Here is a 15793-nt window from a genome sequence, read left to right as displayed (position 1 = left end):
CTTCAGCTCAGATGTACAACCCCCCTGAACCTGCCCTCCCGCCACCCCCCATTGCTGGCCCAGGGTAGCTGGCAAGATGCAGGTGCACATGTGCATGGTTGCATCCCATACAGCCATGCTTCTGGGGGTCAGCCTCCTCCCAACACATGCTCCCAATGAGCACAGATGAATGCAGGAAAGATTTGGGAAAGGATGTCCTGGGTCGCGGCATCCAGCCCCTGCTACTGCAGGAAGCGTCACGTCATCCTTTCCATCAATTCCTCGGGAAAGCGGGTCAGCACCGCACTGGCTTTGCTCTTCCCACCGGGACCTTTTTCCCCCCTAATCTCACTTTTCTGCTCGTTGTAGATGTGCTACCTCAGTACCTACGGACACCACAGCTTGTTTATTTTCATGGAGCAACTTCATCAAAACACCTCCAGTTAGCACGGCTTCCCTTTTTTCCCCCCCTCATTTTTATACGGTCCTATATTTCACACACAAGGAGGAAAATTATTTGGCATGGCTTCTGGAGGGGGTGGGGGAACAGGCTTTTGTGGCTACAACAAAACCTCTTCCCCAGCTGCTGTGGGGATATATTATTCAAGGTACTGCACCCTTCCCGGCTCAGCAAATGCCGCTTAAAGTAACGATGTACTCAGTCTAAAGTATTAACCGAGGAAAAATTAACTTCATGTTAAGTGATGTGCTTGGGTAATGTTTTATCCTGTAGTTACCTATTTTAAAAACACAAGAGTACAGCCAAAAGAGCTGGCAAGATGTTACCTTGGTGCTTTCTTCCACGTCCTTTGAGTTGAGAAGTGCGTGGTTAATTCTGAACACTATCCAGTCGAACAGGGCGCTGTACAGCGATTTAGCCATGGAGTTTCGCACTGTCACAGCCTGAAAGGGAAATGAAAAAAGCTGATTGGAAGTGATGCCTGCCACTAAGATAGGGTTTGCTTCTCAAGCTCCCACATCCGATTTTCGTATTTCTCCCTTGCCAAAGCTTTTGTCCGCTATTTTAATTTATGCTGCATACGCCAATGGCCCTGATGCCATTGGGTGTTGGTTGCAATCCCAGGGCCATGCGACGTGCCCCCTGACTTTGGCTTGGTTTCTTTTGGTGCATTCAAGCAGATGATGCACGAGATCACACCATAAATCCCATCAGTGAAAAGAAAATAAAAACTATACAAATATTAAAAATAAATATGTATTTTTAAATTTTTTAATATAACATCACCAAGATCATTGAAGAGTTTATTCAGGGAGAAAGAAAGGTGGGTGGACATTGCACAGCAACGACAACAAGTGACATGAAAGCACACGCTGGGCAGGCAGTGCCTGGTACCAGCCGAAGGGTTACAAAAGGGCAGGCTAAACCCCCTACAGTAAATCTGTGAGCGTTACTGAAAACTTTGTTTCCCAGGTACTGCCAACATGAGCTACAAATCAGGGCAGGCCGACTGACTGCTCCTCCAACAGCTCTCCTGGCAAGCGGAATAAAACCTCTGGAAGAAAGGCCATTCCTACCACAGTGCTCACGGCCACAATGCAAAGAGATTTTGCTGGATCAACAGTGATGACAACCAAGATCCAGGGAGGGTGCCTGGGCTGCACCTTCCCAAACACGTGTGCTTCGGGACAGGCACCTACATACGTAACCCTAAAGCCATAATTCATATTTAAGGGCTATCTTTGTTCTTGCTGCCTGTGATTCTTCCTTGGTTTAAACTATTACCTTGAGTTTTATTGGAGTGCTTTGGTACATACTAGTCACTTAAAATCTTATGACACCAGCTGTAACTGTTAAACTTCAGTTCATTTTAGCCACTGTAGAAGAATAAACAAGGGAACAGAAGGTTCACACATTGAGACCTTGAACTACAACGAATCAGTGGCTTGTCACACTTTGTCTTGTAGTCCTTCCCAAGAACCCTCCCTTCAAGGGACATCACCTGAGTGGCCTTATTTCACTGACCCAAAGCAAAAGAATAATGCTCACGTAGCATCATTTCTCTTCAATTAGCTTGTTCCCACCTCTTTTCCCTTTAATTCTTTATGAGAGCATTTTTTTAGTGCGAACACAAGCTGTTCTGCCAACATTTTGCTCTTAATGTGCAATTAATCCAGTACACCGTGTCGCTTTCTCGCCCTCTCAACTTGGAACAGGAGAAGGCAGTAATGTGGTCCGCAACTGCAGATGCTCGTGAGCTCACATTGTACATAAGCCTCTGTACGCTGCTAACCGTTGCTCGGGGGGAATAAAAAAGTTAGATAAGCCACGTTGCAAGGACAATTACAAAATATCACAACAGTTAAGAAGGAATTGCTTGCTTGCCCCAAAAAAAGCATTGCTACAAACCAAAACCAAGCATACCATGAAAACAGATGAGCAACAGGACCAAAAGGATTTGTAGCGCAGAACCAAAATAGCACTTTTAAAGACTAAGGGTGAGCTCTTGAAATGTCTGAGCTATCCAACAAGTGTTGGAAAGCAGCTGGCATTTAGCAATCCAAACAGGTCTAGTCTCCAGTAACTTGGTTTTTGTTCCCTTTACTGAAGAAAAGGTTTTGGGGAGGGTTTTTTTGCTGTTTTTATTACAAGCAGCATGGGAGGGTTGAAGGTTTTTTTTTCTGTCGTTTTTATTTTTCACATTTTCTCAAAATGTGGGGGAATATTTCAGTGACTAATAAAAAATTTAAAGACCATTCTCTCACTCCATGCTCCATCTCATCTTATTTGATTGGATAAAGCTGGAAAACAATCAGTGCCACTGTCACACCAGAAAAATTCAGTCTCTGGGGAAAAACCAAGGCCAAGACCCAGGAATGTTTCTCGCTGCCATCATGCTTTGTCCTAGCGTAAAGCAGCCCAATTAACTGCTCCAACACAAAGGCATGCAATTAGAAAGGAAAACCATTTCTGTTTAAAGACCACAAACAGCAGCATCGTTTCCTCTATACCGTCACACATGGGTTTATATTGCAATACTTTTCTTTCCCCCTTTTATTAGAGGCTACAGGGGATGTGCAGGTCTTTGCTGAATTATCCTCCTTTTTTCTAAAATAGATGAGGACATCATTAAGCCTGCACCATGCCAGCATTGCCCAGTTTCCTCCAGGGATGTTCAGGGTGGGCTGTAAGCCATGGCTCTTCCACCTCAGCTACATGGCAAGGGCAACCCACAGAGAGCTGCTTTCCTTGCTACACTTGGGACTCAAAACCACAATCAACAGCCCAGGTCTCAGATTCTTCAATATTTATTTTTAGAAGTGATGGCTGTATTGTAAGACCTGATAGGAAACTCTCAGTAAAGCAACATACAGAGAACATAGGCAGGGCAGAGCAGAGCACACACATACGTAGATTTCATTTGCAAATTTGTTGGCTCCTTATGAGCCAATTTCTTCTCTCTGTTTTACCAACAAATCTGGAGAATTCCTCAACAGATGTGCCATCAGAGCAGACTTGTGGTGGTGTGAAAAACAGCGCTGCACCCTGCACGCTCCCCAAACAATGAAATGCAGCGGTGCCGAAACTGGGATGCTTGCTTTGCCAGATACTCGCAGTCTCCTTGCAGGATTTCCACCACACACAGAGCTAAAAATCTGACTTTGGACACCCAAGTTGCTCCAGTGCTGCTGGGTGCTATGGAGTCCCACCAAAAGGGGCTCTCCAAGCTCAGCTCCCCACCCCTGATGGACCTGCTCATGAGGAGCAATGTCCACCAGCACTGGGAATGAAGTCCCCAGCATCCAACATCCACGGCACCCGAAGGCTGCAGTACCCAACCGGCAGCAGCTTTCTAAAATGAGGCATTTTTAATTGGCTTGAAGATTTGAAGACAGCACTTTGCCTTCTTGCAACATTCATTTAAAACGTATCAGCAAAAACATTAACCTATTTCATATGACTCAAGTTTTGTGGTTTTTTTTCCATTTAAATAAATTTTTCTTTAGAATAGATCCTGGATGATGTTACATTATAAATAAAGCCCCTCACTATCCTAAACAAATCTCAACCTACCTAACATGAAGATCATCAGTGAATATTATTTCTTTTCAAATTAAGGAGCTGCTGCAATTTCAAGAGTACGATTTCACATTTCCCTCCAAATTGTTGGAATAGCCCGCTTTGAAAACAAGTTTTCCACTTATATTTTTTATTTAAGCCATTCACCTTGCATTGCCATATGCCACCATGCAGACAGCTCAAAACACCACTAGTCCATAAAACCCTTGAAATAAAAATAAATAAACCCCACCCTGTACAGCTGTTTGTCCTTTTCCATATGTTTTGCTTTTTCTTTTTCTGTTCAACAGGGTAAAGCTGCAGAGGCATGGCAGGGTAAAGGATGCTCAGCCTGCCCCGCCATTCCTGCTGCTCACATCACGACCTGGTGTGCGACACTCCAGGCACTCTGGCTTGTGACTCAAGGAAGGATTGCACCATGCACTTACATCCACTCCTATGCAGCATGGCATTTCAAATAAGTGCTTGAACATTTGCTCCTATAGTTATTCGGGTATATATTTATTCCTGTCTTTATTATCCTACATATATTAAATGTGAATATTGTCTGAAATTTATAGGAAATATTACATATGGATTGTCTTCAGGTAGTCACCTACAGCTTCTTGTCTCTTCTGTAAGTGTCATTACATGACATTTAGGCAGATCTGGAACACTGTGGCACTCATCAAACCATTTTTATTTCACTCACAAAGCAAAATAAAAATAGCTCCTGCAACACCAAAGCAAATCTCTCTGGCATCAAAGCGAGCGCAACATCTTGCACACATACGAAAATATTGCTGACTTGAAAACAAGATCTATCTTAAATGCACTTTTTAACTTGGCAATTCAGGAAATAATCTGAAGGCAAGGTTTTAATCAATAGGTTTCCTGCTTAGCAGGCTTGCAAAGATATGTATTTTATTTATTATATGCTAGAAATGCTACTTGTTGGGGTTGGCCAACTTCTGGATTAAAATATCTGGGTTTCTTTGTAAGACTGTATTGTCAAATTAATTGGCCTGAAAGTTTTCATAAAAGGCATCAGATTCAGGCTACCTTAAAAATAGATATACTTTGGAAACATCTGCCATAAGTATCAAGGGGAAGACAGACTTAAGAATTAAAATCTCTCTTTGAAGTGTTTTGGAGCAAGGACTTAAAGAGTTTCGGCAGCAACAGCCTGTGTTTTAGAGGCGGCAAAAGATATAATCTAAGAAAACCAAATTTGCTCAAATTAAAAGCCTCTGTAAAACACATTTGTATGTGCTCAGTAGATTCTTAATTCATAAGATTACAAACTCTCTAAACATATAGGAACGCATCTTCTGCCTGCTGCTGTCCCTACATCACCACCGCTCCCCACCCCAGGGTCAGGATTTCTTACTCCTGCTATTCTGCACTCAACTGAGATGTGAAACTCTGAGTAAAGGTCTTTTTCTGCTGGCATTATTCAAAATATTTGATGGTACCCTGATAATTCAGGAAAAGCAAAAGGATTACACCTCCCCCCCCCAAATTTATAAATGGGAAAACAAGTGTGTCAAGTAAAAAAAAACAAAACAAAAAACGAAAAAACCCACCCCACCCCCCCAAAAAAACCACCATCAAACAAAACCAAGAGGCATTAACAATCTAAATAGTATGTCTGCTTAAAAAAAAATAATTAAAAAAATTTCTTCCCTTTCCCTAAAATAGTTCTGCTGGTTGCAATCGAATTAAAAAAAAAAAATCAGTATTTTTAAGTTATTATCTATGAAACTTGAATTTTATAGGCTTCTTTGCTATAACAATACCATCTTTGCATTAGACAGTCCCATACCATCTTCTCTCACAGAACCAATGACTCATGAAGAGCAAAAACTCATGAAGAGAAAAAAGCTGTATGTGATGATGTAAATAGTGGTATTTTAATACACTTTTTTTTGCACTGTTTCTGTTGGCTGCTGTTAAAGCCTGGGGGGGGGGGGGAGAAGGATGACCAGAGCCAGTATAGCTCTTAAGAAAAAAAATATTTTTAATAAATGCCAGAATGATGGTTTCTTCCACTGTGCTGCATATTCAGAAACCACAGCATACACACAGATAACCAAGATTAAAGCACCCTTTTCACTTCCCAAAACCCTGGTTCACCCAGCAATTTTTTACTCACCCTGACACAATTTGGTTTTTTTTAAAAAAAATTAAATCTAAGGGAGCAATTTCATCCTACAAGCTGCCAGTTGAACTTTGCAGCTTTAAATACCAAAAAAAGCTGGGACTGCCACATCTGTAGTGCTGCACAAGCAGCTGGGCCCCTTTGCTGTACAGTTGTGTGCTGGATGCACCAACTCTCAAAAATTCATTAGAAAAAACACTGTGCGCTTCCAATTTCTTTTCGAACTTTCTTTCCCCTGCATGTCCCCCTGGACCTTCTTGGAGATGCAGGGCTGCCAGAAACAGTAGAACTCGGGCCCATGTTTGTGCAAAGTCTGCGCTGGCACTGCAATGCCACAGATCTTCTGGACTCCGGACTTGGTCCTGGAGCCAAAACCAGGAGGTACCTCCCGCACTTTGACCCCAACAGCGTACTAAGGCACTGGCTGGTGTAGGGGCAACACCAGCACTTAAGATATGTATACGTACAGCACATAATCCAATGGGGACCCTTCTATCCCAAAAACACATCCTGAAGCGAGCGCAGGCTGCCAGCAAGGTGGTCCGTCACAACCAAACTGAGCTCAGTCCACTTTCTATTTACATGGCTGGCTGGGTTTGGTGCTCAAGGAAGGCTTAATTTACGGTACCCTTATCAAACACAGCTCTTGATTTCACCTTCTTGACACAGCCCAGTACAGAAGATGCGCCAAGCTCTGCCCTGCTTTTGGACTCATCTCCGCGTAAAACCAACAGATGACTCAGCCAGGCGCACGGGGAAGAGATGCCCACATACCACTGGACAGATCTTCATCCTTCTCCACCTCCTTTTCCCCCCAGCACCACTGCAGGCTCTGAGGGCCACCCTGGTGCCCTGCCCTCCTGGCAGATGCCCAGGTAACCTTTTAGAGCCATTTTCACATCATCTCCCCAGCGTGCAACCCATGATCCTTACTGGATTCAGCATCTATATTGCTGACTCGCTAACAGATGCGCAAGGGCAAGCAATAGCTCAACTCCAATAACAAAACCCCAAGTATTGTAAGTCTGTCAGACTATGGGGAATAAATAAAGCCTGGAGTATGGATAGACATAGGAATGGAGATGGGTGGAAACAAATGTCGAAAGGCTTTGAAAGGCAAGGAGCACCAGTTTACTGCACCAGTAACTGCAACAATATCCCGGTGATTGCACGTCCTGGGGAGCAGAAGACAAACAGACCCTGCTGCAGGAAAAACCATCGAGATGCTGTGGGAAGCTATGTGGTTTTAATCAAACGCTTCCATCGCCAAGATGAGCATTTACTGGAGTATGGACCCCACTAACTCCAGCAAGATCCAGAGTGATACTGAAATACAAAAGCCAGATCCTCTCCCCACAGTTACTCCATCCAAACCAAACAAACAGTTGACTGTATCTGGAACAGCAACCGGGCTCCAACATTCAACTTTAAACATTTTTGACCCAAACAAAAACATAGCATGAAGGGCTCTTGTAACTAGCATAAACACTTTCACTAACATTTTGTTTTAAAAAAGCCTGCAGAAAATAAATAACCATTTATGTGCAGTGCATCACTCTACACGTACACTCAGAAAATGAAAAAGAAGCAGAAGCAAAGCCAAGTTTATCCCTTTCGTTATTGCTTAGAAAGTGCGCTATATTGATGTGCTGATCACTTCTGCGTAAGAAATGATTCCCAAGTGGTGTCTGAGAGACAGCTACAGATCTCTAAAGACTTTAAACATCTTAGCTCATTGAGAGGTCTGCCCATCTTCCCTCACTGCTAATGCAAAGGATGAGATAAACTGATCCTGGACAAACAGAACAGAAAGGCTGGGTGATGGGTATCTGGGTACAGGCAGCTCTTATGACCAGTTCATAAAAAAAGCAATTACATCTTAACAGCCACTGAGTTTGCTCAGGAGGGATGCTGAGCATCACTCCATCACTACTACCTCCCAAGCGCAGGAGACACTGCACACTCCTCTCTAGAAAAGTGAGGCAGAAAAACCCAAAGAGCATTTTGCACAGAAAAAAATGCCCTTTAATGCATGCATATTGGGCAGCAGCAATCTATTTTGGGTCACTATTGTAAAAAAAATGCAGCTTATGAAGGGTCTGGGCACCCAGAGCTAGGTTTTTGGATCCCAGTTCTTAAGTACAGACTGAGTTAATGAGAAGCAGACTTACAAAATAGAACTGGAGAGTAAGCATAAGCATCAAACTGAATTAAAGCTCTAATGAGATTAACCCTCCATAAAGTTTATTAACTGTGACAGTGTGCAACCCTTATCCTGTTTCTTCAGGATTATTCAAATCTATGAAACATCCATAAAGAGATGCTGAACGACTCAGTTGGTCAACATGTTATTACACCTTCAACTACTTTGTCAGCATTATGCCATTAAATCCCAGTTTTTCACCAGACAATACCACAGACATGGGAGCGAGGTCAGTGTACCCACTCCCAGATTTTCTAAAAGCTGTAAGTACTTGAAAACTGGCTGTTTAAATGCCATTTCTCAAGCACACCTCTGGAAAATTTGTTGGATCTAGAATAGATTTGTTAGAAGACACCAATGACTTGTTGCTTTGCTGTTAGCTAGAAGACTTGTTGCCTTGTTAGCCACAGTGCTTTCCTCCTCCAGTTTTTCAGCATTTCCCCTAGAGCCTGTGTGTGCGTGTACCTGGTGATGGACATAAGTGTTATTTGCTCACACTGGATACACCCATTGCCAGCACCTGTGCTCCCTACAAATGCAAAACTCACCCATCCCCAAAAGTCTGGCTTTGCAAGCAACTCTCCTTGTGAACTTCCCCATAAGAACCTGCAATAGCCCCCAGAAATTTATTTGTTAAAATACAAATGATCTTGATACAGCTGTAGAAACTACCTATGGATTCTTTCTCTCCTCGTGACCCACCAGCTCTTCCATAACACGTGCCTGAACACATGTGTGCGTGGGGGTTTCCTGCCCTCTAGGAAGAAAACAAGCAATGCTCTCCTTTCAGATCCCTGTCGACAAATACTTAGAAAAAACCACCAATTCGAGTAATTCCAGGATGACAAGAAAAATTTGTTTCAGACTGTGAAGTCTGCAAGACTTGGTGTAAAACACAAAGGCAGGAATAAAGTTATTTCAGTAAAGCCAGGCATCACAAAATAACGTTTTCTGATTGTGTATAATAGAAACAGAGATTCCTCTTCTCTTCAGGAAATAAGATACGAACACAGGAAGAAAGGAAATATCCCCTTCTCCCTCAGGGCCTTTGATAGACTTCCTATAATTTCTATACAAGGATGAAAGGTGCTTCCAATGAAATATTTGGGGTGGGGGTGCATGGAAAGGCAACACTAAGATTCTTCCTCTTCAGGAAATCCCTCCAAAAATCAAATCTGTATATATTTTTTTAGTGGTTCTATGGGGGCTTTGTTTATTTTTCTTTTAATATGTGGAATAAATTTCAGTGCATTACCCGATGAATCAATTGGCATTTCTGCTCAGGGATTTGGCACTAAATCCCAGGAACCTGTTGATATCCTACAAAAAAAAAAATAATTCTGTGAGCCATTATCATACACAGGATTTGATCTTTGTTATCATTTGATGTCTGTTTCAAAATCCTTATCAGCCATTCCCATTTCCCCCCCATTTATTCTCTTAAGGTAAAATCTGGCTTCATAATTACATCTGTACTTACTGTAACACAAATGTCTTATTCTGGGATGACTCAGAGGAAAAACACCACATTTTAATATCTACTGAATTTTTGCCTATGGTATTTAGCTAACATCATCTGATGATGCCTCCCTCCCTCTTTCAATCAATTCTGTGGGTTTGAGCAATATATATAATTTTCAAACGGGGGGGAAAAAAAACATCAGGAAAAAAGTGTATTTGTTTTCTTATTTGACTCACAGTATCTATTCAACAAAATTACGCTGTGTGCATAAGTTACGCAATAAATCAGTTTCTATTCTAAAAAAATCCACATTTTTCTCTCAAAAAAATGAAAAGAAAAATATTAGCAATGCTTAGCCAGTGTGAAGAGCTGCCACTACCAGGAATAGGATTTATCCGAGATTAGAACAAGCAAAACCAAGAGCTATTCAAGCTCTCCAAACGCACTTGATTTGTATCTCATGAAGGGGTCTAACGAGCAGGAACAGCCGCCAATCTCCCACCCTCAGTAAACCTTGGACACGCAGTCAATTGAAAACAGCACACATGGGCATCCTGGTGACAATCTCTGCAGCAGTCATGAAACACATGACTAAATAAAACAGACTCAAAATATACTTTTATTTGAATAGGGCTTAAGGCTGCCAGCTACTAATAAGAGTGCTAGCATTGGGCAAGTAGCTACTGCTAAAATACTATTAAAATCCAATTTTCATATCTCCAACACTGTTACTGCTCCATGAGGGCTGAAAAAACACCCTATGTCAGGTGGCTTCAGCTTGGGTTTGTCGTTGTACAGTCAGGAGACAGCTGCCGAGGGTGGCTCATTGGGTCTATCCCTCCTGCCTGAGAGGGAGCAGCATCTGAAGGGAGAGACACGTAGCTGTGAAGCACAGCTAAATGAGGGAAGGAGCAGAAAACGAGGAGGATGGTGATGAAGTATAGTAGCACTGCACACAAAACCTGCTGGCACACAGCATCCCCTCTACAGTTCACCACCAAAGTTGGGAAAACGTTTTTGGATTTGAAAAAAATAGATTAAAACCTATAAATTGCTGGAATTAGGCACGGCCTAAATCCCTCTTTTTGTCCAAATGCAGGTTTTAGTGTCTCATTCTTATCTCACATCAGCTTCAGCCTGTTCGGCGGGTCCCAAGTCACATGTGTGTGTGGACACAGAATTATGGTTTCCTGCTGGCTTTCTATTTATGACAGAATACATCGTGCGTCTGGTTTACATTCACAGCCATGTCCTGCGGCGGGAGATAGATTAAGCAGCTTTTGTGGTTCACCCTCTGGGTCACGGGACATAGGCTGAGACAGGCAGGCTTAGCTTTTTTTTTTTTTTTTTTTTTTTTTAAACAGAGGCTTAACACCCAGAGGAAAGTACTCTTGCAGGATATCAGACTCTAGCTTAATCCCTATCTTGGCATCAAGGAGTATTATATCATACTCGGGCTGGATAAGTATGATGTAATTTTCCATACTCGTATTTTATCTTAGCATCATATTAAAATCCTGTCATTCTCATGTTTGCTTTTCCTAAGAGAACTCTAATCATTAACGCACCATGCTGACTCCAGCCTGCAAAAGGTTCTTTTTAATGATTTTTATGTTTGATTAAAGAGGAGGAAAATTTATTTAAAAGCATCATTGGAAGAAGAGTGAAAAATGCGAGTACAATTACAAAAAAAAAGTTAATTTAAAAAATGCAGTAAACTTTCCCGAAAACACTCATTTTTATGTTTTACCTCTACAAATGTACCTGCAAACTATATACTTAAAACAAAACTAAAACCCCTAAGCCTTGCACTACCCACAGCTGCTGGCTCCTGTCTTCCCGGCTGGCTGCCATGTCCTGGCAGAAACATTCCACCATCACCCCGGAGCCGAGGCAGCATGCTGTACTGCCAATGGATTTTATCCAAGAGATGCAAGTGTCAATGAAATTTTCCAGAACTTATGGGTGGATTTTTCAATGAGAAAAAATAGACTGGAATGTCACTACAATACAATACCAAATTGTTGTCCAATACAACACTGAAACATGAAGGCATTGCAGAATTTTTTCACTCAATCAGTTATAAAGTTCTCAGATTGAGAGACATTTTTTCTTTTTGGTACTAGTTTCCAGCTTTACATATCAAATACTGGTTTTTAATTTTTCTTGTGCTCTCCCTTCTCTAGGACCAGTCTCCCAGTACCTTCACAACCACCTTCCTTAGACAAAAGGTCCATCTCCAACCTGCCAGACTGTATGACTCAGAGGTATTTTCAGGGGCTCTCCCAAACTATGCCAACCCCCTTCCCAAAAAATCCCAGCCACAACAGGAGAAGTCAAATCAATGGCTTTGTCCAGTGAGACAGTCTTCCTGCATCAGGGTATCATCAGGTTGACAAGAAAGCCCTTCAGAGCTACTAGCTTACCTGCTACTCTAGCAAATAAGAAACCATTAATCACTAGTTACTTTTTAAATAAAAATATAGTATTTTTTTAAATAAAAACATTTTTAATATTGCAGTCTTTGTCATGAGTTAATGCATTCATTCTTACACTGCTTCCTCTCTTGCCTACGTTCCCACTGAGACTGCTCAGGCTGTTCCTGTGCTGACACGACTCCCCGGAAATAACAGGTGGTGTCTGCATGCTCCGGCAACCTGCTCCCTCCTGACTTGTGTCCTCCTGTTGTTAGATGCATGTAAATGGGGAAAATGAAGTGGAAAATGTGAAACAAAAAAGTCTTCCGTGGGTGTTGAGGACCCACCTATTGTACCTCAGCTAGTGATAGGCAGGACTTGGAAGAGGACAGATGGGGACCAATCATCCCCATCACAGACTGAAGCCTGCCTGCTATTTATTTTTAAAGACACTTTGCAAGTCCCTGTCTATAATATTGTCATATTGTAGCTGAATATGTGATATGCTGCGGTCATACTTTTCATAAAAAGCACCAGGTTACAGCCAAACCCAAACTAAACCAACAAAATCTTGTTAGCTGTTTTCTGTCTCAGCTGTGGAGTCATGCGGTTACAAGCATCATCTTCCTGAAAAGACTGAAGTCAAAGCCTTCTGGTCTAGACAGCATGGTTAGAAAGTGTCATCTGTAACACATCAAGAAAGAAAAATACCCACCCTCTTCCTGAAATAAAACTCTTCCAGAAAACGAGCCTGTGGCTCTCGGTTCTCCCTGTGAAGGGAAGGGTGAGAGAAGGGACACATCAATCATGCGCCCTGAAAGGTGCTCACATCACATGGTCACGAGGCCACCATAAACAGCTGCAGACCATCAGTCACCAGGCAGCCAAATTTGCTGATGGCAAAGGTTTCAAACACTTTTTTTTTCCCCAAACAAAAATGTGTTTTCCTTCACTATGTTCATCCAGAGTCTGTCCTATCAAAAGCATGGACCGAGATCCCACTCAATCCACGTTTTCACATTGAAACTGGTACGGAAATAAATGAATAGGTCACTCAGTGGCACAAGAAGTAGATGTGTGACCTGACCTGAGGAGGAACCTGTAGGCTACGCTTAGGGAAATTTGATCACCACTTTACAGGCACAACGTACCAGCACTCTACCGTGAAGTCCAACACATCACCACAAATAGCACTCGACCTTTTACAAGCCAAATCCTGCCTTTCCATGGGCCCTTCCCAAGCAGAAGACACTATTGTAGAAAAACTTGTTCTGCCAGTGTATCATCATCTTCACTACAGGCTGGGGTTTTGGCAAGCTTCCTCAAAGAGAAATTATTTCTCGTCACAACTTGGCTGTTATAGCCGTAGAAGCAAAGTCTGTGCAACAGAACCTGTCCAGCCATGGAGCTTCTATGCCTCCTCCTCCTCCAGGTACTGAAGAACAGCCTTAAGCTGAGAAGAAATCAAACTAAATTTATTCAGATTGGCATCATATAGAAAAAGCCCATATTCCAAGCAACTGTACCAAAACTACATCCCATGTGGGAAGAGCAGACTTGCTAACCCAGGAATGGCTTTTTCCATTCCTATGAAACTTGTCACATGCATTTATCCTAAACTTAAGCAACAAAAGGGACTCTGTGAAATTAAAGCATCTTTTCAGTAATGAGACGCAATTAAAGGAAATCTTTAAAGAGTCAAGAATGGATTTGATGATAGGAAGGGCAGCTGGGGTGGGGACGTCTGTTATGGGCAGAGTAGTCCATGGCAAATCAGCATTTGCCTTCTTAAAGTCACAATTTTGGACTTTGCTCAGAAATCTTGAAATTCAAACATCTTCCTTTTCTCCCAGACTTTAGTGCCAAATAAATAGCATGAATGCAGCTAAGACACAAGAAGTTTCATGGTGGCACAGAGCAGCAGAATGACCATAACAGCTCTGGCACACGAGTGACGGGTTCCCCAGGTGTTCAGGTGTACGTTGGCAGCCAAGAAGGTCTGCAGGTCTGGGAGATCCTCAGAGACATGAGCTCTGTTCAGCCAGATCTCAGCATCATCTCCCATGCACTACTTTGTGGGAAAGTTAGGGCATATAATCATATAATAACATGAAAACATAATGAAAACAGGTTAAAAAAAGACCGAACGTCAATGGACTCTAGTCTTTCTAATAAAGGAAGGATGCTGTATCCCATGAAGAAACACATGCAGGACACCAGTCTGATAAAACCACTAGTCTCATCTAATCTGTATTCTGTCACCAAGCACAGCTGGTCCTTGCATTTTGAAGGGAAAAATGAGAAACTTAATCCCATGAAACAGTTTCTTTTGAAGTTCTACACTGACAGGTTGCCCTCATGTCCTGAAGCAGAGACGCTTGCTCGGCTCTTAAAAGCTTTGTGGGGTTTCAGTTTTATTCTATTAATATTTATCTGTTAACTCTGAATACACTCATCAACGTACCAGGTCTTCAAAGGAGCCCTGCTAAGCTCCTGATGCTAATAACCTGTGGTGACGAGTCTCCTAAGCTAATGGGGTTTGGCATATGTAGGTGCTTCCAGCAGTTTTGCTACTTTCTATGCCATTAAGTGTCCCTGTCCTCATACTTCAGGACTGAAAATTTTCATTCCACTTTCTTCATGCTATTCATTATTTTCTCTCCTACTTTTTCTCCTCTTAAGATTTTCAGTCTGTTAAATCCTCATGATTAGTTACAACTATGATCTTTTCCTTTGGGTTTTTGGTTTGTGTTTTTTTTTGTTTGTTTTTGTTTTTTAATCATCTTAGGTAATGTTATGCCATTTGGCCCCGAAACTCCATTCCTTTTCTTTTTATAATGGTCTGAAAAAGGCATTAGACAGTACCACTACTAGCACATAAGCTAATGAAACATCGCTCAACTCTTTGCTGTAATGAAGTACTTTTTTCCCCTCATTAAGGTCTGCTCCACAAGGCTTCTCCATCTTGTGTCTCTGCCAATTAACTGTTACCATGCCAAAAATTAAATGTTCTCTCCAAGCCTAAGCCACTTACGCAGCACAGTTTATTGTCCAAAATAACCACCCTGTGATAGTTATTCATGAACATGCCAAGTGGCTTCTATTCACCAGCAAGAAATTCATCCCAGGTGAAGGAGGTCAAGGTGAAGTGACACTTCATGACATGGAAAAAAAAAAAGTCTCATGGCATCATGCCACCGGAACGGAGACATGTGCCTACCCCACCGCTCCTGGGCAAGAAGGGTTTCCGCCTCTCCCCCGTTCTCCACACAGCACAATACTGGTGTTTACTAGACTTCTACTGAGCTTATCAAAAGGACACAAACCCAACTCTCCTTCCACTCCAAGGACTTTCTCTAGGTTGGTTAATTGAGCCAGAACAGACCCAGGGATGATGAACATCTGAGACAAAGGACAAAGCGAGGCTGCCCAGCCCTCAGCAAAGGCAGACAGAAGACCTGGACTGTCTTCTCCTGCTTTACTGTCATACTAAAACCACAGTTCAATGCTCATTACCCTCTGCTTTTTTCTGCCATAGCAGGTTTTCAGGAGA

The 15793-nt window shown here is 42.3% G+C and overlaps 1 protein-coding gene across 10 annotated transcripts in view; it reads right to left on the bottom strand.

The window, feature by feature from the left end:
* Positions 1-15793, bottom strand: part of MYO9A (myosin IXA) — a 184152-nt gene that overhangs the window by 75921 nt on the left and 92438 nt on the right. For all 10 annotated transcript variants that reach the window (XM_056346113.1, XM_056346117.1, XM_056346120.1 and 7 more), the window contains one exon: positions 766-882. In XM_056346113.1, coding sequence (XP_056202088.1) covers positions 766-882 — 117 coding nt within the window. The remainder of the gene's footprint in view (positions 1-765; positions 883-15793) is intronic.

This window comes from Falco biarmicus, chromosome 7, assembly GCF_023638135.1.
Source record: "Falco biarmicus isolate bFalBia1 chromosome 7, bFalBia1.pri, whole genome shotgun sequence".
NCBI classification, from domain to species: domain Eukaryota; kingdom Metazoa; phylum Chordata; class Aves; order Falconiformes; family Falconidae; genus Falco; species Falco biarmicus.
The sequence above is the reverse complement of the archived record's forward strand: the minus strand, read 5'-3'. Positions and strand labels throughout refer to the sequence as shown.